Raw genomic sequence first — 22092 nt, forward strand, 5'->3', positions numbered from 1 at the left:
AGGGAGCTGTGGATCACGTTTATGATAGCCAAAAGGGTGCTGTGGATTATGCTCATGATAGCCAAAAGGGAGCTGTAGATCATGTTAATGACAGTTAAAAGAAAGCTGTAGAAATAATAGCCAAAAGGGAGCTGTTGTAATTAAAAGACAATGAGAATGATAAGAAAATATGAAATGCGAACAATGTAAAATGGAATGAGCCATGTAAAGTGAAATGCTATGAAATATTTAAGCTAAGAACATGAACAGTTGAATTACAGGATAACGACAGGCAGAATAATGTATTATGATATCATCAGTATGTATGCTAGTATAACATGTTACGTTTGGGAGGGGCAAACTCTTTGACCAAGGGCTTGCTGAGAAAGGTGAGTGCCCTGGTAAGTATCATATGTGGCACTAGGTTGCATAACGTGTTAGAGTAGAGGGAAACTATTTGTATAGGCGGGTAGACTTCCTTATTTTTGGGGCCTTCGCTGGTAAACCTTTCTATGAATTGTGTGAGTACGAGATTACATGACTATCTATGGCTTACTGAGTAAGGTGAGTGCTCTAGTATACTTTAGTTGTGACCTTTGGGTTACCTAAAGTATCAGAGTAGAGGGGCGTTACTTGTATGGGCGGGTAATCACCCCTATCCTTAAGTAATCTTGAGGGTAAAATGTATTGCATGTGTTTGATTAGGAACAAGAAATGGTTTCAGAAATTATGCTAATGATTTGCAAATGATGAAAATTTATACTTATATTATTTACAAACCTCATGTTAGTCACACGCTATTTTAATATATTGTTTCTTCCCTTACTGAGATGTGTTTCACCTGAAAATGAACTTATCTTTTTTAGGACCTCCACTAGATCGAGCTTAGAGAGCTCAAGGTGTTTGTAGCATTTTTGGGATATAGAAAAGAAAGGGTATATACTTAACTAATATTTTGGGTTGTATGTAAGTTATGTTTTATGTTTTAAGTTTTAAATCTTTTGAGATATGGATGGTTGTGAAATATACTGGTGCTTATGAATACTGAATGTTTTTGGAGATATGTGTATATATGAAAATACAAGTGATGAATAATTTTTTTGGATTATAGATAGAAATAGAAAACTCTAGTATTATATTTGTGGATATTATATTATGTTTTCCTTTGCGTACATGATATTAGAATGTGAATTATCAGGTAAATGAATGGATTAGTAACACTCCTAGCCCACTGAGAGGGTCGGGATGTCACAATCTGGGCCAGGTGACTTCTCTTCACCAATGCTGAATAAGGCTACTCTAATCTCTTCATCTTCAATGTCTTTAACCATCTGTTCAGCTTGGCCATCACCAAAAATCTAACCATTAGCAATAATGAGTGGATCAATATCATCACACTCCTCCTAAACTCCCAACAGATCGTTATAATAGCCTACAAATTCATCAGCAACATGTTGAAGAGATGTAGTAGACTCCCCATTACTCCTTGTCAGTGTCGTAATTTGATTCCTGCACATCTGCCTTTTCATTAAGGAATGAAAGAAAGTAGTGCTTCTATCATTGTCTTTGAGGTATCTGTGCTTAGCTTGCTGGACCAGGAACAACCTATTAGCCTCCTCAAGTCTGGTAGCCTCAGCTTTCTTTGCCTTAACCCCATTCTGCAAGCTTTCCTCATATGGGTTATCATGGAGTTTTTTTTGTTGACTCCACAAGCTTTTCATTAGCCTTAGTAGCCCTAACACTGATGTGAGAAAAGTTGAGGGCATTAAGTTTCCTCAAAGATCTCTTAAGACTCTGCAGCTTTTTAACCACTCTGTACAATCTGCAACCCTGAATTCCAACCCTCCAACCCTCCCTAACAATCTCTTGAAATATGTTATGGTTAGCCCACATATTAAAAAAATTCAAAAGGCCTTCTACCAAGGCAAACTTCATCTGCTAGGGACATCACACAAAGGGAATGGTCAGAGAGATGGCCAGGCATCTGAAAATCAACATGGACATTCCAGCCTACCTGAGTCCACTTGGAGTTGATTAAAGCCCTGTCCAGCTTGCACCGGACCCTTCCATTAGTCCAAGTTAAAAAACACCCTGAAGATCTCATATCAGTCAAACCAGCATTCATAAAGCACTCTCTAATATCACTCATTTCGTAAGCAGAAATAGTAGATCCGTTTCTCCTTTCCTCACTGTTAAAGTCTCCCATCACCATCCAAGGATCCGCGTAAAAAGAATAATCTTCTCCTTTGAGAATAATCAAAAATGGAAAGTGTTCAATTGGAACATGAAAACGTGACTGAATTGGTCCTAGTTACTCTTCGGGCCGGCTCAGAGTAAGCTTTGCTAAACTGCACCAGATTCACCCACAAAGCCCTTCTAGCAACAACAGAGTTAAAATCATACACAAAACTAACATTGAAACATGTTGAATAAATCAAACATTTAAGGGAGTAGTGGATCACCTGAGCATTGCACTCGATAGCCTGAACAATCACCATTTGGGGATCCGAAAGCACCAAAATTCTCTCAGCACCATGGCAGTTATAATTGCTAACCTGCCTAAAGTTCTTAAACTTCTTTTTCATGAAGCCTTCCAATTTATCCATTGACGATTTAGTTTCAACGATACCAAAAGCATCCAGGTTATTTCTTCTAATGGAGTTAAACACCCCATCTTGTTAAAGGGGCTTATTGAGACCCCTTATGTTCAATATTCATTTCAAGGTATGAGGGGCTTTACCCCCCTTCATAACTGCTTGTTGTGGAATGAAACCTTAGGGCTAACATAGGAATCATGTTTTATATTAGTTTGTAGATTGGTTTAAAATCAGCATTGTGCTTATGAGTGAAATAAGAAGATAAGAGTTTAAGTGAAAGAAACCCAAAAACCCTAATATTATATTTGGTTTGTGAAATATTTATATAAAAGTTTATAGAAAGATGAATTATCATCCTAAATCAAATGACAATGTATTTTTTTTTTATTAATTCACAACATGGTGCAAATATGAAATAACTATTCTCAATTTTTATTTTGAGAATATCTATTAATATCATGTTTTAGGACGGATAAAATAATATAAGTTTTTGCATGAGCTATTTTTTCTAAATTAATTTATATGCAATTTTCATTAAATTTTTGCCTTATTTTATTCTTAGAAATAGAATTTATAAAAAAGCAAGGGCAGTCTAAATTATAGAAATTAAAATTTATATTTTATTATTGAATATTATTTTGTTTATTGAATTTAGCAATATAGAGAAGAAGGAAGTCATGCTTAAAAGTAAAATCAAGAGCTTAAAAAAAATTTACAGATAGTTAGGGGATGTGTGAGTTGTGAAAAAACAGTCTTTGTTTTTAATATTTAATTTTAAAACTTTTTAAAAAAATTATCAAAATGCCATATTGTTTTTAATTTTTTAAATTATATATAAACAATTTAAAGACAACAAAAAGTTGGTCAAAAGCATTTTTCAATTGTTTTTAGTAAGAGTTGCCAAACTGCTGCAACCATTAAATTATATAAACTTTGACGTTAGTTAAATTTTTTTTGTTTTTTTTTTTCTGTGAGGACTATTTAAAAAAATACAACAATAAAAGGATTACAATAACCGTCATATTATGATTTTGTCTTATAAAAGAAAAAGACAAAAGAGGACAACAACACTAACTTCTCTTCAAGTTAGTCGACTTCAAAAGATCAATGAATATTTTTGAGATTTGATAAATAGGCGTGACTTCACTTTATTTAAAGGTTTGAAAATTTCATAAATCTCTTCTAACATTTAATAATTAGCACACTTGTGCAATCTCTTCGAATTTAATTTTTTCTAAATATAAGGAAAAATTTATGTCTTTTTGTCAAAACTCAAGAAAAATGTATGATATTTTTTAAAAGAGTAAAAGTCACTTACCTTCCTTTAGGTTTTAAAAACTTAAGAACCTCATCTAAATTTTTAAAAATTCCACATACCTTTATTAAAATTTGTCAAGAAAACATATTCCTCCTATTATATTTGGCAAGATTAATTTTTTGATAGATGTAAATGACTAAAAAAAAAATGTAAGGAAAAATTTATGAAAATTTTGAAATTTCACAAGCAGTTTATGAGTTTTTTGAAGATTTTGAAGAGAATTTTTATCTTATTTTTATTCTTTTTTAAAATAACTAATTTTAAGGGATAAGTATCATCCAAAATAATTAATTTTAAGAATAAAATGTAAACTTTTTAAAGGACGTATCTAATGTCTAGCACACGTTTTATTAATTTAAATGGATTAAAAAAAAAAATGAAATAAAATACAATGGTCAGTTAAATTTCAAAAGGAAAAATAGAAAAGAAAAGAAAAGAAAAAACAAGCAGCGATAAAGAAAGAATCTGGTACTCCACTGGCCAAAAAGTTGAGGGGCTCAGCTCAGCTCATCCTGCTCTGCGGCTCTGCCTCATTTCTGCGCCCCCATTTTTAATTCCTGCACACAGACGCGCAGAGTATGGCTGCCTCGGCCTCTCGTGTGGCCGTTACTGCCCCTCAAATCTGGTGCTCGCCCACTGTAAGAGACGATTCATGCGGCAGAAGTCGCCCAAATCTCATCTCGCCTCGTCCTTCGTCTGGCGGTCGCGTTTCACCAGTAGGATTTGATGCTCTGACGCTTCACTCCGGTTTTTCTCATCCATGGTAAGACCTTGCTGTCTGTTCACTGACTCTTTACTTTATTGAATTCCAAGTTTAGGGCTTCTATTCTGCGATTTTTTCTGTTGATTTATCTGGTCGTACGTCAATTCTTTATCAAACTTTAGTTCGTTCAGTACTTCAAATCCCCTTCGATTGCCTTATGCATTCGATTTTGAGAACGGCCATCTCATAGAATCTTGAAAGGGGAACTACTGAAAAGTTGTTTAATTCGTTGGTTTGGCGTAACTGAATGTTTTAATTCACCGTACCAATCAAAGGATTCAAGTTCAAAGCATTAGAAGTACATCTCTTCGAAACGGGGAACAAATTACACAAGCTCATGGCATATTCAAAAAAGAAGTCCCTTTGATTTACTCATGTGTTCCGACCTTCTTTGCTTATATGCATAGCCCCCCAGACCCCACATGCACGTATGTAATGCTACATTTATCATTGATCGGAAATCATATCCTTTTATATTTCTATATTTCTGGTTAATATTAATTTTATTGGGTCCTTGTGGATGGAAGGTGGTCATGTAAAGTGGGAAGTGCTGGCTTAGGATCTCACAGGAGAAAGAGCAATACATGGAAACAATATAGTCCTGTGCTGCGTGAACGAGGAATCGTGTTGTCAAGTCAATATCAGTGCACATCTTGCTCTCGTAATCACTGCAAAAGGATTTCTGGATTCAAAAGATTTACGTCAAGAATCTTTCTTGATAAATCTACTTTTCAGATAACCAACAATGTCATTGTAAGTAAGCGACTCCAAATTCCTTCTCTAGAGTTTAGGCATTCTGCTTCCAGTTTTTTTACTTATTAGTTGCTCTGTCTTTCATAAGTTATTTTTATTATGAATTTTATCTATATTTGGGTGGATCATTTTGCTAAAGATTATCTGCAGCAGAGTTGAAATGAGTGACCATTTGAAACATGGCTTGCTTATCATCTTTTTCTTCTTTATTTTTAATAAGTTTTTTTGAATAAAAGATTAAATTACCATACGAAAGAGAAGAAGAATTCGGAGGATAATGCATCCGCCACTAAATAGAAAAGCAGAACCCTTGAAACACAAAGGAGACAAAACATGAGCAAAAAGAACTAGTGAAGCAAAGCTCGCTACTGTCTTTGCATTTAGTAAGAGAAATTAAACCATTTGCTAGACACTGGAGTGAAGTTAGAAAAAATTACCCATCCTGCTCTATAGAAGACTAGATGAAGTGATAGATGAGATGAGTGACAGAACCCCTAGAAGTTCTAGTGTTTGAGCTCCAATGCAAAGACACCATATCCCCACATCATTGCACAAGTAGTGCACTTACAAAGTGACGCAGCTGCCTCAAAGGTTGCCTGTGATTTAGTATTTGTCTAGCATAACAATTTCAGCTTTCACATAACTGTAGCAGGGTACCATCTGTGCTACTTTAACAACTTATTCATTTTAGAGCCTTTTTGGTCACTAGATCTTTTCTTGGGGTTATTTTTCATAGTCTTTTTTATGTAGTCATGTGACTTTTTAAATAAATGAAGGGTTGATGTGAAAAGCTTTCAAGCGAGACAAAGGGTTATTATAAAATCCTTCTGTGAGGGCTCTTGCATCTGTTTACTCCTGATATATGTATTTTGATAACATTTCATATTTAATTTATTTCTTTGGGTGATAGGGAGGTTTTGGAGCTTGCCTCCTTATTAAGCTTGTTGGATGGTAGGCTTCTTTCCCAAAGGAGAGACTGTTGTTCTTGAATGCTTGATTCTTTTGAGGAGAATTAATGTAAATCTTTTTTTGAGCATTTAACCAACAAAAGCATGTCTTTCATGCTTCATAGATCGATTTGGAAGGCTAAAGTTCCCTCTAAGATTAAGGCTTTTGTTTGGTTGGTTGTTCTTAATAGCATTAAAACTAATAATCTGTTTCAAAGTAGGAGGCATTTGAAGGCTTTATCGCCGGATGTTTGTTCTTTTTGTTTTCAAAATTCAGGATTTTATTTTCACCTTTTCCTTCATTTTTCCTTTTCTTGGAGAATGTGGAACAACTTTTTTGGTCTATTTGGAGAGAATTGGGTGTGCCAAGAGTCGGTGGAAGATTTGCTGGCTGTCCATTTTTCCGGTTTTGGAAGGACTAAGGATGCTTCGGCCTATTTTTGCAGTTGTGGTGGATTTGGTTGGAACAGGATGCTCACATTTCTTGTGGGGAAGAAGATGTCTTCGGTTGCGCTTTGGGATAGGATTTATTATTTGGCCTCCTTGTAGGTTTTTGCAGCTGGGTGTTTCAAAGGGTTTACATTTTCTGATTTACAGCGTAATGGTTGGTTGTGCTGTCTTGATTTATTTTGATTTTGTTTTGTATCTTTTATGGAGGATAATTTAAGCTCCTTGTTGCACTTCTTCTTCTCAATAAATCTTCATTTTCGATAAAAAAGTTATTTTTTGGGTAATAAATCCTAGAAACTCAACTATTCTACTTTCCTATTTAATTCCTTCACATTCTTGGGTGGATGTTTTTTTTTTCCCTGTTTTATTGCTGCTTGAATCTTTTGTTCAATAGCTGGACAACTTCTTTTACTGCTTAAATATCTTAAGTGGTATTGAAGTGAAAGATCCTGAATTGTGTGAGGGGGTTGCAGTGTAGGAGGCTACCTGAACTAGAAAGTGGAGTTGGCGGGGATACGACATCTGATTGAAGATTTGTCACAAATGTTGCAGATGTCCAGTGGTTAGAATGCATGGAAGCACAAATGGAGCTTCCAGAAGATGACTGCTAACCTTTGTACATACCAAAAGATGTAGAAAGTGAAAACCCCTTCATTTTTTGGAGGATGTCTTATCCTCATTCCTTGTAACTATTTCTTTTCTCAATTGATTTGTTTTCTTATCTAAAAATATTTCATAATCAAATGTAGATTGGAGGAAAGGTTTGTGTATGCACTTGATTTTAATGAGGGAATTTTGGTGAAGTTGCTGACTTTTGTGGTATAATGTCTTTAGATGATTATTTGAACAAGTTGATTGGCTTGAAAACTCATTGCAACTGGAAACTCAGAGCTAAATAGTTCTATTAGGGAGTGTGGTCTTTGAGATTTTGCCATTGGTCAATGCTATTGTTAATGATTATTTGGTCATTTAGCGTTATTAATATTTGTTAGAATTATGTTAGTAAGTGTCAGTTACTAAGGGTATTATTGTCACTGGTATTGTACTTGATATATATTATAAAAATAGGGGGAGAGCTATCAGTGTGGTTAGGTCTTCCATTTTATGCAATTATTCAACATGGTACCAGAGCATGATTCTGAGACTTAAACCCTAATTGTTAAAACAACCATCAAAACCAAAGCCTAAACCCTGAATCCGCTGCATTTCTACCATCATAGAAGAATTTCAAGCAACACTATAGCCCTAGAAAAGAGCCAGCAGCTGCCGGAAGTCAGACCAGTGCTGGAAATTTCCTGGGCATGCACTGCCAGTTCAGGAACACAAAATCTACTATAGATTTTGCAAAAACAACACTATAGTCACCCAAAGACACTGCTGATCTACCCACACTGAAATCCCATCCCCAAACAGTGCCTCACGTGCTGGTCAAAGGCTGCCAGGGCTCGAATCCCTCTATAAACATGTTTGTGAAGTTTTTCATGATTTTTTTTTTGGGTCCAAAGATCTCAACTTTTTTAATTGCTCATGTGCGGAATCAAGGAATGGTTTGATGCTTCCCGAACCTGTTTGTCAATGGTTATTGAGTTTATTGGGTCTGAAACAGTGGTATTTGCTGTGTTTTTGATTCAATGTTCTAATTCTTTCCATAGACCATAATATCAAGCTGTCGGGCATGTGTTCTGCTCAAAGATCCAGTTTTTTTTGACCATGCACTTGTGGTAATTCATTAGTTGTTGTTTGGTATTAGTACAGGCCATTGGTGACTTGGAGCAATGACAATGTTCGTAAGCTGCTTTTGTGAGGCTGTGGCAGTATTTGTAAGTTTGTTGGTGGCTTGTTTGTGGTAGTCTCGGTGCTTCACCTTGTTTCTGGTTTTTCCAATTGTTCTGGTGCTCTGTGCTGGTTTCTTGGGGCTGTGTTTAAGTTTTTTGGTGCTGTGGCTGCCTTGTACTAATTTATTTTGTGAGTTGTTCATGGTGGATCACCTTGTTTGTGGTTGCTCCGATTGTTCCAGCGCTATGTGTTGGTTTCTTGGGGCTGTGTGTAAGTTTCTTGTGCTGTGGCAGCCTTGTGACTAAGTTTTTTGTCTCCGCTAATGTCATCTTTTTTGAGTCTATACCATACTACTATGATTCCTTAAGTTCTATGGACCTTGATGTGTCCCTTCCTCTACCTTGCTTTCTATATGCCGACTTACTATTTGTGCCAAGTCCTTCTACACTTCATCAAGTTTGTGTCCTTTTCGTTGCTTGGATCATCCCAATTTGTATTCACATGATGACTCTAGGGAGGAGAGCACCTCCAACTTCTACTTTTGCTCCTGATCTACTGTTTCGTTAGTACTTTGTTTTCTGTTGCTCTTCTAAAATTTATTTTTGAAGCCTTATCCCATTATAGGTGGATGACAACAATGGTTGAAGAGATGCTTGTGCTACATGATAATGATACTCAGAATTTTGGCACCTCTTCCCTTTGATAAGTCTTTGGTTGGTTGTCGTTAGGTGTATAATGTGAAAGTCAATCTTGATGGTTCTGTGACTTGTTTGAAGGCCCGCCTTGTTGTTAAGGGATATACTTAGCTGTATGGTTTGGATTATTTGGACACACTCTCCTGTCGCTTAACTTGCCTTAGTACGTTTGTTCATCTCCTAACCCACTACTTGTCATTGACCTCTACATAAGTTAGATATGAAGAATGCTTTCCTACATGGTGATCTTTAGGAGGTGGTCTATATAAAGCAACCACTTGGTTTTTTTGCTCAGGGGGTAGTCAAGTTAGTGTGTCGGTTAAATAAATCATTATATGGATTAAAACAATTGTATAGAGCATGGTTTGACTGATTGAGTGTTGTTGTACTTGAGTTTGGCCGTCAACAGTGTGCAGTAGATCACTTTGTATTTTATCGTCATACTCCATCCAACAAGATTTTTTTTATTGTGTATGTGGATGACATTGCGATCATTGGTGACAATGATCAAGGCATATTGGACCTAAAACTTTTCTTACAAAGTAAGTTTTAGACCAAGGACTTGGGGCCATTGAGCCATTGGGATCTAAACCTATTGATAACGCCCATGAATCCCAATAATAAGTTAGTGCTAGATATGGGTGACTTGTTGCCTAGCCCAGGGCGGTAACAGAAACTTGTTGGAAAGTTGAATGATCTCAGTCACTTGACTAGATATATCCTTTGCAACAAGTGTTATGAGTCAGCTTATCAATTCCCTAAGAATGAGCCATGGGACTGTAGACCTGGCAAAATGGATAAAAATCCATTAATTCGACTCGCATCCGACCCGTTTTAACCGACTTATAATCAAACGCTTGCTAAATGAGTTGAATATGATTTTCCATTTTCATATCTGCGTCCTTAGCGGGTTGAGTCGGGTTTATCTAGTGGATATTCGTCAACCCGCGTATTTTTTTTTTTAAGAACAATGATATTTTTATTCAAATAACTGAGCTGTGAACAATACGTGCTTTAGAGAGGATACAAGAAGGGGTATTTAAACATGATTACATGATATAGGTAATAATAAATAAGATATCATAGATTCAATGATTTGAGATAAAATTTGCATTGTTGACATATAAACTCCTTTTAAATCAATAGACTCTGATTTGTTAGCATATATGATCCTCAGACAATTGACTTTGAATCTTTGACGTTCCTTAGTTTTTGTTGTGATGTTTTGTCTCAGATCTTTGTCATTTGAATCTGCAGCGGACAAATATAACCGCCAACAGTTTGATGAACAATTAGTTTTAATACTTACATTTTTACTTACATGAATAAGGAGTTATTAATTAGTATAAACGATTGAATAATTGATATAGTTACTAGAAAAGTTAATACACAAACTAATCGAAAGTTGTCGTGTACAACTTAAATTATTATGACACAAAATAAATTATTAATAAAATTATATTTGAGAATGATAGATTATCTGCCCATCCGCCATGAATTATCCGACCCGAAACCACCTAATCCGCCACTTAAACGAGTCGAATATGGATTATGATTTCTTTACCCGATAATCTACCTTATCCGCCACGGATTATCTAACCCGATTTGCTTTGCTAGGTCTACACGGGAGTAGTGATTTGCATTTTTAGATATATCAAAGGTGCACCAGGAAGAGGTCTCTTGTATCAAGATGGGGGGTCACACTTATATCCAGGGATATATTGATGCATATTGGGCTAGATTGCCTTCCGACTGCGGATCTACGACTAAGTACTGCATCTTTGTTGATGGTAATTTGGTGTCTTAGAAGAGTAAGAAACAAATTGTGATGGCCATGTCAAGTGCTGAGTCAGAGTATTGGGTTATGGCAGTTGGCGCACACTATATGTGAACTTGTTTGATTGAAGAACATGTTGGAAGAACTGGGTTTTCTGCGTTCTCAGCCTATAGATTTGATGTGTGATATTTGAGCTACTATTCATATTGCCTCCAACCTGGTCTTCCATGAGCTAACAAAGCACACTGAAGTTGATTGCCACTTTGTTCAAGAGAAACTTGTACAAAAGCTCATTACAACCACTTATGTGAAGTCTTATTTCATCTTGCTGATTTGTTCACTAAAGCCTTGGGAGGTGCTTTAGTGAAACTTGTTTGTAATGAGTGAGAATATGATATATATGGTTTAGCTTAAGTGGGAGGGTTTATGGTTATTTGGTCATTTAGAAGTATATGTTAGAGTTATGCTAGTAAGTGTGAGTTAGTAAGGGTATATGGTCATTGATATTGTCCGTGACATATATTATAGATTGAGGGAGAGACTTATCATTATGGTTAGGTCTTTCATTCAACAAGTATGTTGGTTCACCAACATCCTTGGCAGGAGGTGACTGGTCTATTTTATGTTTTATTGAGTGGGAGGATGCCTTCCTTAGAATTTCTCAAGAGATTTATGTTGGGCTAATTTCGGCTCATTTTCCCTTTATTCAGATTCTTCTAGTGTCAAGTGGGACCGCTCACCATTTTGTTTTAAAAACATGTGACTTCCTCATCCTCCTTTTGTGTTCTTTTGTTGAGGGAATCTTGTAGTAATAGCTTAGTGAAGGTTTTGGGCATGAAGAGTTTAAAAGATCTAAAAGTAGTTTTGAAGCAGAGGAACAAGGAAGTCTTTGGTGACTTGAGGAATAAGAAGGCTTGTACTTTTAAGGAGATTGAGAATATCGATCATTTGGAAGAGTTGGGTAGTATTTTGGAGGACTAAGCTTGTAGGATGGTTTCGAAGAACAAATTTGAGGCTTTATTGTCGGAGGAGGAAATGAGTTGGAGGCAAAAGGTTCAATTTAAGTGGTCTTTGGGGGGGGGGGGGGGACTGTAGGATTAGGATTTTTAATAGAATGAGTGAAGGTAGATATAGGAGGAGTGTGGTTAAAAGAATTGGAATCTGATTGGTTGATGTGGTTAGGGATCCAATTGTTATTTTAGAAGAAAGTATTGGGTTCTTTAGGAATATATGCAAGGAGTAGAACCTTTGTTGGCCTATGAGAGGGGTTGGATGGGTGTCCTATTTTTAATGTTTTGTTGGGTTGATTGGAGAGACCTTTTGAGGAAGAGGATAAGTGGTCAATGTTTAGTACGGATAGGGAGAAAGCTTTAGATTCAGATGGGGTTAATTTAGCCCTTTTCAATTGTTGGGATGTGAGTGGGGCGGACCTATTAAAGTTAGGAGTTCATACTAGTGTGGTGGCCCCCAAGTGTATTAATCTACTCCTATCACCTTAGTTCTCACCATTATATTAATTAGAGCTAGTGACTTTCATCCCACCTAAGGTTGCTTGATTCTTTTTGTTATTCTTGCCGTGGGAATGTTAGGGTATGGTGCTTGGATAATTCAGGTATTTTCTCTTGTAAATCAATCATTCTATGCTCATCTAAACATGCCTTCTCATTCTCTTTTTCTTGCCAATGGATTGTGGAGCTAAAGTTCCTTAAAAGATAAAGGCTTTTGTGTGGATTGCCATTCTAAATAGAGGCCTGCACCAATGATCTGTCGCAGGTTTGAAGACATACATGGCTCTATCTCTAGATATATTTGTTCTCTGTCATGGTAGTAGTTAGGATCATGGTCATTTAGTTTTGTAATGCCCTCTTGTGTGCTGTTTATGGAACAAACTTTCTGATTTCTTGAGATAATGTTGGGTGAGTCCCTATTCTTTAGAGGTTTTCTTGATGGTTGATTTCAGAGGTTTTGGAAGGCATAAAAGCGTAAGGATTTTGCGGAGGTAATCTTTTTTTTTTGTTCTTTTTGGATTGTATAGAGACAAATGCCCGGATTTTTTGAAATCTTGGGTCTTCTATGGAGTTCATCTGAGACAGGATTTTCTTTCTAAGTCCATGTGGGCATTCACTATAGGGTGTTCTGGCAATACAACTTTTTCTGATATTCAACGTGATTGGCTGGCTCTTTTGACTTACTCTTGGGTTTCTTATCATATTCTTCTTTTTCTTTTCCATTTGTTAAGGAATCCTTTTCCTCTTTGTACATTCTTATTTTTTAATACGGTTCTTTTTCAATTAAAAAAAAACTGTTCGTGAGGAACATTGATCTTGATAAGAATTTGCTGGATGTCAGCCTTGTGGGAGTATATGAAATTGAAACTATGTAAACAACTTTTGCTAGTTAGTTATATAGTTGGGGTAGTATGAGTAAGGACGACCATTAAAACAAAGAGAAATGATCTTGGAGGAGTCTGCTTACTCGATCAACAATCTCTCTTTTAGTATTGGTTTAAGTGAGCCTAACAAGCAAATGATGCCTTGTTAACTTGCTGGGTTAATCAATCAATTAGAGATTAGATGGGAGTGGCATATTTATTCAAGATGCTCCTTTGTCTAGAAGGAGTGCGGATGCAGAATGACTGAGGTTCTATTCGAGGTGACTTAGATGGATAAAAAAAAATTAAAAATGGTGGTCCCTGAAAGCTACTATAACTAACAATATAGGGGGTGGTAGGCATGTTGCTAATGTTGACTAGTGCAAGAAGGAAAAAGAAATAATGAGGTATAGCACCAGAAACCCCTCTTGTTCAAACCCCATAAGGATGGAAAGCTAGTTACAATTGCGTTGCTTTGTTTTGGTGGAGAGAAAGGATATACATGCCATGCAAGTCCATAATGGAAAATGAATTTGGCAGAATATTGAAGGGAAGGAAGAAGTCTTTGTTTCCAGATCCAAGTTTAATAAATGTTCTTAAGATTATGAGTACAATATGGTTTAGCATGGTGGTGGTCACTGTAGAACCATATATGATCAACCAAGTGGGGAACAGGGACAATGTTTACTTTTGGTACGATGTCTGGTCTGACCTAAAGGCCCTAAGTGCTAAATTTCCTTCCATCTTTAGCTTGGCTCGTGACAAGGATGCCGTCATCAAGCAGCAGTCAACATCGTCAGATCTCAGACCAGAGGATCCTTTGCAACATTCCCTTTGTTAGAAATGTTGCAGATTGGAAACTTTATCATGTCATTGACTTTTACTGAAGTTTGTACGAATTCTGTTATTAAAACACCACTAACACCAATGAACCAAAAAGAATCCTGGATAGTAACAGTAGGTTCAGTGTCAGATCTTTTTACAGGAAACTTTCCACAATGGTAACAGATTGCAGCGATCTCCCTTGGAATCACAACATTTGGAAGGGAGCAGCCCCTACAACGTCTACTTTTCTTGCTTGGGAGGCAATGCACTGAAAGATTTTAATCTTTAACCCTTGACAACCTGAAGAAGAGGGGGATGGCCTTGGTCAACAGGTGTTTTCTATGTATGGTTGATGCTGGATCAGTTGATCAGAGGGGGATGGCCTTGGTCAACAGGTGTTTTCTATGTATGGTTGATGCTGGATCAGTTGATCACATCCTCCTGCACTGCCTCTGGACCAGGAAGCTTTGGAGCATGGCCTTCTCCTTGACCAGGCTGCAGTTGGTCACTGCAAGCTATGTGGATGGGAGTTTGGGTTTGGAAAGGTAATGAACCACCAATGAGAAGAGGAATGCCTTGACTTTCATCCCTCTTGCCATCTTTTGGTGCGCTTGGAAGGAAAGAAACAGGAGAGTCTTCGAAGGATTAGTTATGCTCCTTCAGATTAGTGAAGATTAGTTGGTTGCTATTGTTACCAGCTGGCACAATGGGCAGTTTTTGAATGATCATTGTCGGATTTCTAGGGAATAAATTAGGAAATTTGATTTTTTGAATAAAATCTGAAATTACTATTTCAGATTGTAGTAGTTTCAGTTTCCTGTTTTCTAGGCTAGAGATCTGCTGATTTGATTTACTGATTTTATGGTGATTTGATTTGCTGATTTTTAGGCCTTCCTGTTTTAGTGGTTTTCCTCTACTATTTATCTTGTAATCTTGTCTCTTGAAATTCAATAAGAATGGTTGTTCTTCTTCTAAAAAATCCTTCATGGTATCAGAGCCTCGTGCTCTTTTCTATTTTATTCTTTTTTCTGATGACGTCGTATAAGCCGGCGATGATCGGCGCCCAAAGAAATCCTACCGACTCTTCCGGTACTTCCGAGACCATTCCGCCCAATCCCAGTATTTCTCCCAAGTCTGTATCTGCTGATTACTATTCCTAGAATTCAGCCCTTTATCTCACGGTTACAAAACTCAATGGGCGTAAGAAACCATGGTGTGAGCATTGCAAAAAACCGTGGCATACGAAGGAGACGTGTTGGAAGCTTCATGGTAAACCAGCAAATTGGAAGCCAAAATCCAAACGTGACAGTCACGTCTACCAAGCCACTGCTGAAGAGACTCAGGAGCCTTCTACCAACTCGGATGCAGTCCCTTTTACCAAGGAGCAATTAGAGCACCTGTACAAATTGTTTCAATTTCCAAAACTGTCCTTAACTCTGTCTTGTTCTTTGGTACAGAAGGGTAACTCTCTTGTTACTGCGTTTTTAGGTGTTATTCCTAATTCTGTTCATTCTTGGATAATTGATTCTAGCGCAACTGATCATATGACTGGTTGCTCCAAATTGTTCTCATCCTAAAGTCCATGCCCAGGCAAGACAAAGGTCAAAATTGCAGATGGTTCACTCTCGGTAATTGCTGGGATAGGAACTATCAAACTCACTTCGTTGTTAACTCTCCATGATGTGCTCCACGTTCCAAATTTGTCTTGCAATTTGTTGTCCATCAGGAAAATTACCTCTGATCATCAATGTCAAGCTAATTTCTACTCTTCTTATTGTGAGCTTTAGGAATTGAGCACGGGGAGGATGATTGGCAGTGCTAAGGAAAAAGATGGACTTTATTATTTTGACGATGGATCTAGCTCGAGTAGACAATGTCAAAGTACTTGCTTAAATTCTGTTTCTATTTTCAAAGATAATGATATCATGTTATGACATTATAGGTTAGGCCATCCTTGTTTTCAATATTTAAAATACTTGTTTCCCAATTTATTTCGAAATAAAAGTCCATCTTCTTTTCAATGTGAAGTTTGTTAGTTTGTTAAACATCATTTTGCATCCTTTTCCCCCCAACCCTACAAACCAACTACACCATTTACTGTGATTCATAGTGATATCTGGGGCCCATGTATGTATTCTGGCAAAAAATGGTTTGTGACCTTTATTGATGATCACATGAGATTAAGTTGGGTTTATTTGATAAAGGAAAAATCTGAAGTGGAAACAATTTTCAAAAATTTTTACACCATGGTACAAACACAATTTCAAAAAAATATTCAAATATTACAGAGTGATAATAGTCGAGAATATTTCAGAAACATTTTGGGCCAATTTTTTCTTGAAAAAGGAATTGTTCATCAAAACTCTTGTGTCGACACTCCACAACAAAATGGTTTGGTTGAAAGAAAAAACAAACACTTATTGGAAGTAGCTTGGGCATTGCTTTTTACCAATCAGGTACCTAAATATCTTTGGGGTGAAGTCGTTGTTACTGCTACATATCTCATAAATAGAACGCCTAATAAGGTAAGGTTTTAAGCTTTGAAACACCTTTTGATGTTTTTCATAAGTTTTATCTTACAATCGACTGTCTTCTTCTTTGCCACTAAAGATATTTGGTTGTAACGCTTTTGTTCATATTCATAGTCATAATCGAGGAAAACTTGAGCCTCGAGCCACAAAATGTGTGTTTGTTGGTTATGCTCCCACTTAAAAGTGGTATAAATGTTTTGAACCCATTTCCAAAAAAAATTTTTGTTACCAAGGATGTTACATTCTTTGAATTACATCCCTATTTTATGCCTCATCTTCAGGGTTGGAACCAAAACAAAGATTTGGCTGTGTTTCATGATTTTTTCCAAACTAAAGACTCGCGAAATGATCCTACTCCAACTTTGATTATTCAACCTGAAAACCCAAGCTTTATTATACCAGGAGAAGTGAGTCGAGTTTTCTAGATACTGAAAAGGCAGGTCTTCCTACATTGCCATCTCATGATGTTCATGATCCTATAATGACTAACAAAGGAGAAACAGAAAAAAACACCACAGCGTTGGTACCATTTGACATTGTCTACTCGCGATAGAGGACAACTCAAAAGAAAGGGTCTTCCAATCCTTTACATTGTCTAGAATCCATAAACCCTTCAGGTAATGTCCTCATCAAGCCTTTACCTCATGTTCAGTCCATTTCATCTTCGAGTTCTGAGTCCTCTAGTTCTGAACCCGAGTTTAGTTCTAATCCTGAGTTCAATGATTTTGAACTTCCCATTGTTGTCTGGAAGAGTGTGAGGCCTTGCACCCAACATCCATTGTCCAACTATGTGTCATATGAAAAACTCTCAGCTGTTTTTTGTGCTTTTACCTCACAATTGTCTTGTATGTGGATTCCTAATACTGTGCAGGATGCTCAAGATAGTTCCTGAGTGGAAGGAGGATGTCTTTGAGGAGATGAAAGCTCTTGAAAAAGATGGCACGTGGGAATTAGTTGATCTACCAAGAGGAAAGACAAATGTAGGGTGCAAATGGGTGTTTACAGTCAAGTATAAATCTAATGGTTCTCTAGAACAGTATAAAGCTCGATTGGTCGCCAAGGGATTCACTCATACCTATGGCATTGATTACTTGGACATTCGCCCCAGTCGCAAAGCTAATACTGTAAGAGTTCTTTTGTCACTTGCAACTAATCGTGATTGGCCCCTGCAATAGTTGGACATAAAAAATGCATTTCTTAATGGAGACCTAAAGGAAGAAGTGTACATGGATGCACCTCCAAGATTTGGTGAAAAGTTTGGCACAAAGGTGTGTAAACTGAAGAAGTCCTTATATGGGTTAAAACAATCACCAAGAGCTTGGTTTGAGAAATTCACTTAGTTTGTTAAAAGTTAGTGGTATACTCAAGGGCAAGGTGACTATATGATGTTTATAAGACATTCACAGGATGGGAAGATAGCGATAGTGATTGTGTATGTCGACAATATAATTCTCACTGGAGATGATGTACTTGAGATGAACCGATTGAAGACTTCCCTCGCATCAACATCTGAGATTAGGGACTTAGGGTCTCTGAGGTATTTCCTTGGAATGGAGTTTGCTCGGTCGAAGAAAGTGATTGTTTTCTCCCAGCAAAAGTATGTCCTTGACCTCCTTAAGGAGACTGGAATGAACGGTTGTAGGCCAGCAAACACTCCAATGGATCCCAATCAGAAACTTGGAGATGACAAGGAAGGTGATCCAGTGAATACAACTCGATATCAAAAGTTGGTGGGAAAGTTAATTTACTTATCACATACTAGACCCGATACTGCTTTTGTTGTGAGTTTGGTAAGCCAGTTTATGCATTCACCCTATGAGAAACATCTTGAAGCAGTTTATCAGATTCTCAGATACTTGAAAAGTACACCAGACAAGGGTTTACTCTTCCAGAAGACCACACAGCAGAACATAGAGGCATACACTTATGCAGATTGGGTAGGCCCAGTTATTGACAGGGTATCCACGTCAGGATACTGTACTTATGTTTGGGGATATATGGTCACATGGTGAAGCAGGAAACAGAATGTGGTTGCAAGGAGCATTGCCAAGGCAGAATGTAGGGGTCTGGCTGATGGAGTTTGTGAGATGCTATGGCTGAAGAGAATTTATGAAGAGCTGCGAATGCCAGTGAACATGCCAATGAAGTTGTATTGTGACAACAAAGCTGCTATAAGTATTGCTCAAAATCCAGTACAACATGATCGCATGAAGCATGTAGAGAATGACAGACACTTCATAAAAGAGAAGATTGATAGTGGAGCTGTTTGCATGCCTTTTGTTCCTACTACTCAACAAATAGCCGATATCTTCATCAAAGGACTTTTCAGACCTAGTTTTGAGCTCTTTGTAAGCAAGTTGGGCATGATAGATATCTACGGTCCAACTTGAGGGGGGGTGTTGGATTTCTAGGGAATGATTTAGGAAATTCTATTTTTTGAATAAAATCTGAAATTACTATTTCAGATTCTAGTAGTTTCAGTTTCCTGTTTTCTAGCCTAGAGATCTGCTGATTTGACTTGCTGATTTTGTGGTGGTTTGATTTGCTGATTTTTTGGCTTTCCTAATTTGGTGGTCTTCTTCTACTATTTATCTTGTATGGTGTCTCTTGAAATTCAATAAGAATGGTTATTCTTCTTCGAAAAAATCCTTCAATCATAGTGTAATTCTTGATTTTTGTGATACCCTGCAGGGTGGTTGATCTTGGTTCTGTTTGTATACCAGGTTGGCATCCCCTTGATGCTTTGTTAATAAAGTTATTTTTGCTGATGAAAAATTGTATTGAATCAATCAAAGATCAACCAAACAGTGAGATCATTCAATTCTCTTTTGATTTTAATGATCAAATGGTTGAAGATATTGAAGACCAAGGCCTGTTGAGACAAAGGCTGTTGATTTTTGTATTAAGAATTGGTTTTAGCCAAGTTCAACCCCTAATTTACAGGGATTGATCAATGTTTCCTGCTATTGTAATCTATTGCTTCATCTTATCTTATCTTTTCCTGTTTTATTGAGGTCTGTTGTAGCTCAGCAGAATGTGTACGACTTTTTGTTGGTGAATTTTTGGGGTTTTGGGAAGAGTAAAAAAGTGAGGATTTTTGGAATTGTGCTAACTTTGCTATTTTGTGGGTTCTTCAGCTTGAAAGGAACGCAAGGATCTTTAGAGATCAGAAGACTTCTTTGCTTTTTCTTGGGAGAAGTCGCATTTTTTTTTATCTTCTTTTGGGAACATTCGTTTGATAGCAAAAGAAGATGAATTCATTAGAAGAGGAAGAATATACAAGAGGGTGGGCCTTGGTTCAATGGTAAAGTTACTCCTTTGTGACCACTTGGTCATGAGTTCAAGTCCAAGGAAACGACCTCTTTGTATCAAAGCAAGGTAAGGCTGTGTATGCTGTGACGATCCTCCTGCCACCCTTGCAAAGCGAGGAGCCTTGTGGCTTGGGGACGCCCTTTTTAGGAAGAATGTACAAGAAGGAGAAAAAGAAATTCTCATCAACAAAAGGACGGAAAGAAAAAGAATAAAAATTAAACAAAAAGAAAAAATAAGAAGCAACAATTAGACTAACAAAGCCAACCAATACCAGTGGATATCTGAAAATCTAAGTCCTTTAAAGCAATAAAGCACACAAAAGCGAGGCAAAATGATGAATTTTTTTCCCACAACAAAGATTAGTTCAGCTTTTTCCCAATAAATACATGAGTATTTCATTCGAGCTATAAATCCCAGAGACAGCGAAAACCACACAAGCCTACAAAGCATGTGCATCCTTCCTTTTACCAAAACCAGAAAATGAAGTGACTAGCAAATCCTCCACCAACTCTTAACAAATAATGAAGTTGTTTTGCTATGAAAAATTTAAAAAATACAATTAGCTGTCATTTGGAATTTATGTCGAGTAGTTTCTTGCAAGATATTGGAAACAATTAGCTATCATTTGGAATTTATGTTGAGTAGTTTCTTGCAAGCTATTGGAAACTATTGCAACTGTTGATATTTATTTTGCATGAGTGGTTCATTAGAATGTCAATAGGAGACCAATACAATTTGTATCACGTTGAGTTGGATGCTCAGATGGGAAGCCAATTTTCACCCCATCATTATAACAGCCAATGTCTAAAATTGGAAAAAAATTGCTTTCATAGATTAGAGAAGGATGGGATGAACGGACTAGTTGGACAAATATGTCAATTCAAAATTTGAGGACAAGTTTTTCCTGCCAACTTAAGGGAGTTTTATTCAATAGAATATTGGAGTTCATGATAGGGTAGCAAGTTTTCTGTTCATGTTGATTTGGCATGGTTATATATGGCTCTTAACCCCCATAACCAATACAAGAAAAGGGGGGAGAGAGGGGTCTCCTTGCCTCAAACTTTGTGGAGATATGAAAATCTTCATTGGGTAGCTATCAATATACAGAGGGAATGGTGCAGTAGAAATACACTGACCCAATTGTGCCAAATTTCCCTAAAACCCATCCTTCGGAGGATATAAGGCAGACAATTCCAATTCACATGGTCAAAGGCCTTTTCCATATCCGATTTACAAACTAAACCTCCTTTTCGTCCCTTTAAATAGGTTTCGATGACTTTGTTTGCAATAAGGGCAGCATCCATGATCTGTGTGCCTGCCACAACGGCATGCTGATGCTTCCCAACCACTTCTGAAAATTGCCAATTTGAGCTTGGCTACTACAACTTTGTACAAGCTACCAACCAGGCTGTTTAAAGAGGTCCCTGCGCTTTTGAAAGAAACTGTCAGGTCCAGGGGCCTTGTCCCCAGTGCAGCTGTTAAGAGCTGAAGCAATTTCTTCTTACTTAAAGGGTCTCTCTAGCCATTGAGCTGGCGAAGTTGAGATTTTTGAAAGAGATACCATTAACAGTTGGTCTCCAAGATTCTTTCTTAGTATACAGATTTTTGAAGAAATTGCAAATGCCCCTTTTAATATCTCCCTCCTCCTTATGGAGCGCACCATTCACTTCCACTTTTGACAACAAATTATATCTACCATGCACATTAGCCGTGTGGTGGAAAAAGCTGGTGCTCTTATCTCTCCTTTTGTTTTATCTTCATCATTTAGGCTCCTTTTAAGCTTTTGGTCGTTGAGCTCCTTTATGTCATTCAGAATGTCATTTTTCCTTGTTGCCAAAGATATTTTTCTTCCACCACATAATGGAAGAAAAATAAAGGCCTTCCCTTCAATCTGCATTTTAAGCCACCAATTCTTAATCAAATCACCACAAACCTTCGTGGTTAAGCCACATGTTCCTAGAACAAAGGGTGGTTGGCCCCACTTGGTTCCTCTTGAAT

General features: G+C 37.1%; 1 protein-coding gene across 5 annotated transcripts in view; it reads left to right on the forward strand.

Annotated features, from left to right (window-relative positions):
• Positions 1-4343: 4343 nt before the first annotated feature.
• The window catches only part of LOC131162992 (stromal processing peptidase, chloroplastic), a 94923-nt gene continuing 77174 nt past the window's right edge, over positions 4344-22092 (forward strand). For 3 of the 5 annotated variants that reach the window (XR_009138891.1, XR_009138892.1, XM_058119653.1), the window contains exons 1-2: positions 4362-4657; positions 5185-5410. Coding sequence is in view for 1 of the 5 variants with exons in the window: in XM_058119653.1 (XP_057975636.1) it covers positions 4473-4657; positions 5185-5410 (411 nt within the window). In the remaining 4 variants the exon portion in view is untranslated. Of the gene's footprint in view, positions 4658-5184; positions 5411-22092 lie in introns of all 5 variants that reach the window. The other 2 variants (XR_009138893.1, XR_009138890.1) reach the window with 2 other exon arrangements.

Source organism: Malania oleifera, chromosome 8, assembly GCF_029873635.1.
Source record: "Malania oleifera isolate guangnan ecotype guangnan chromosome 8, ASM2987363v1, whole genome shotgun sequence".
Classification (NCBI taxonomy): domain Eukaryota; kingdom Viridiplantae; phylum Streptophyta; class Magnoliopsida; order Santalales; family Ximeniaceae; genus Malania; species Malania oleifera.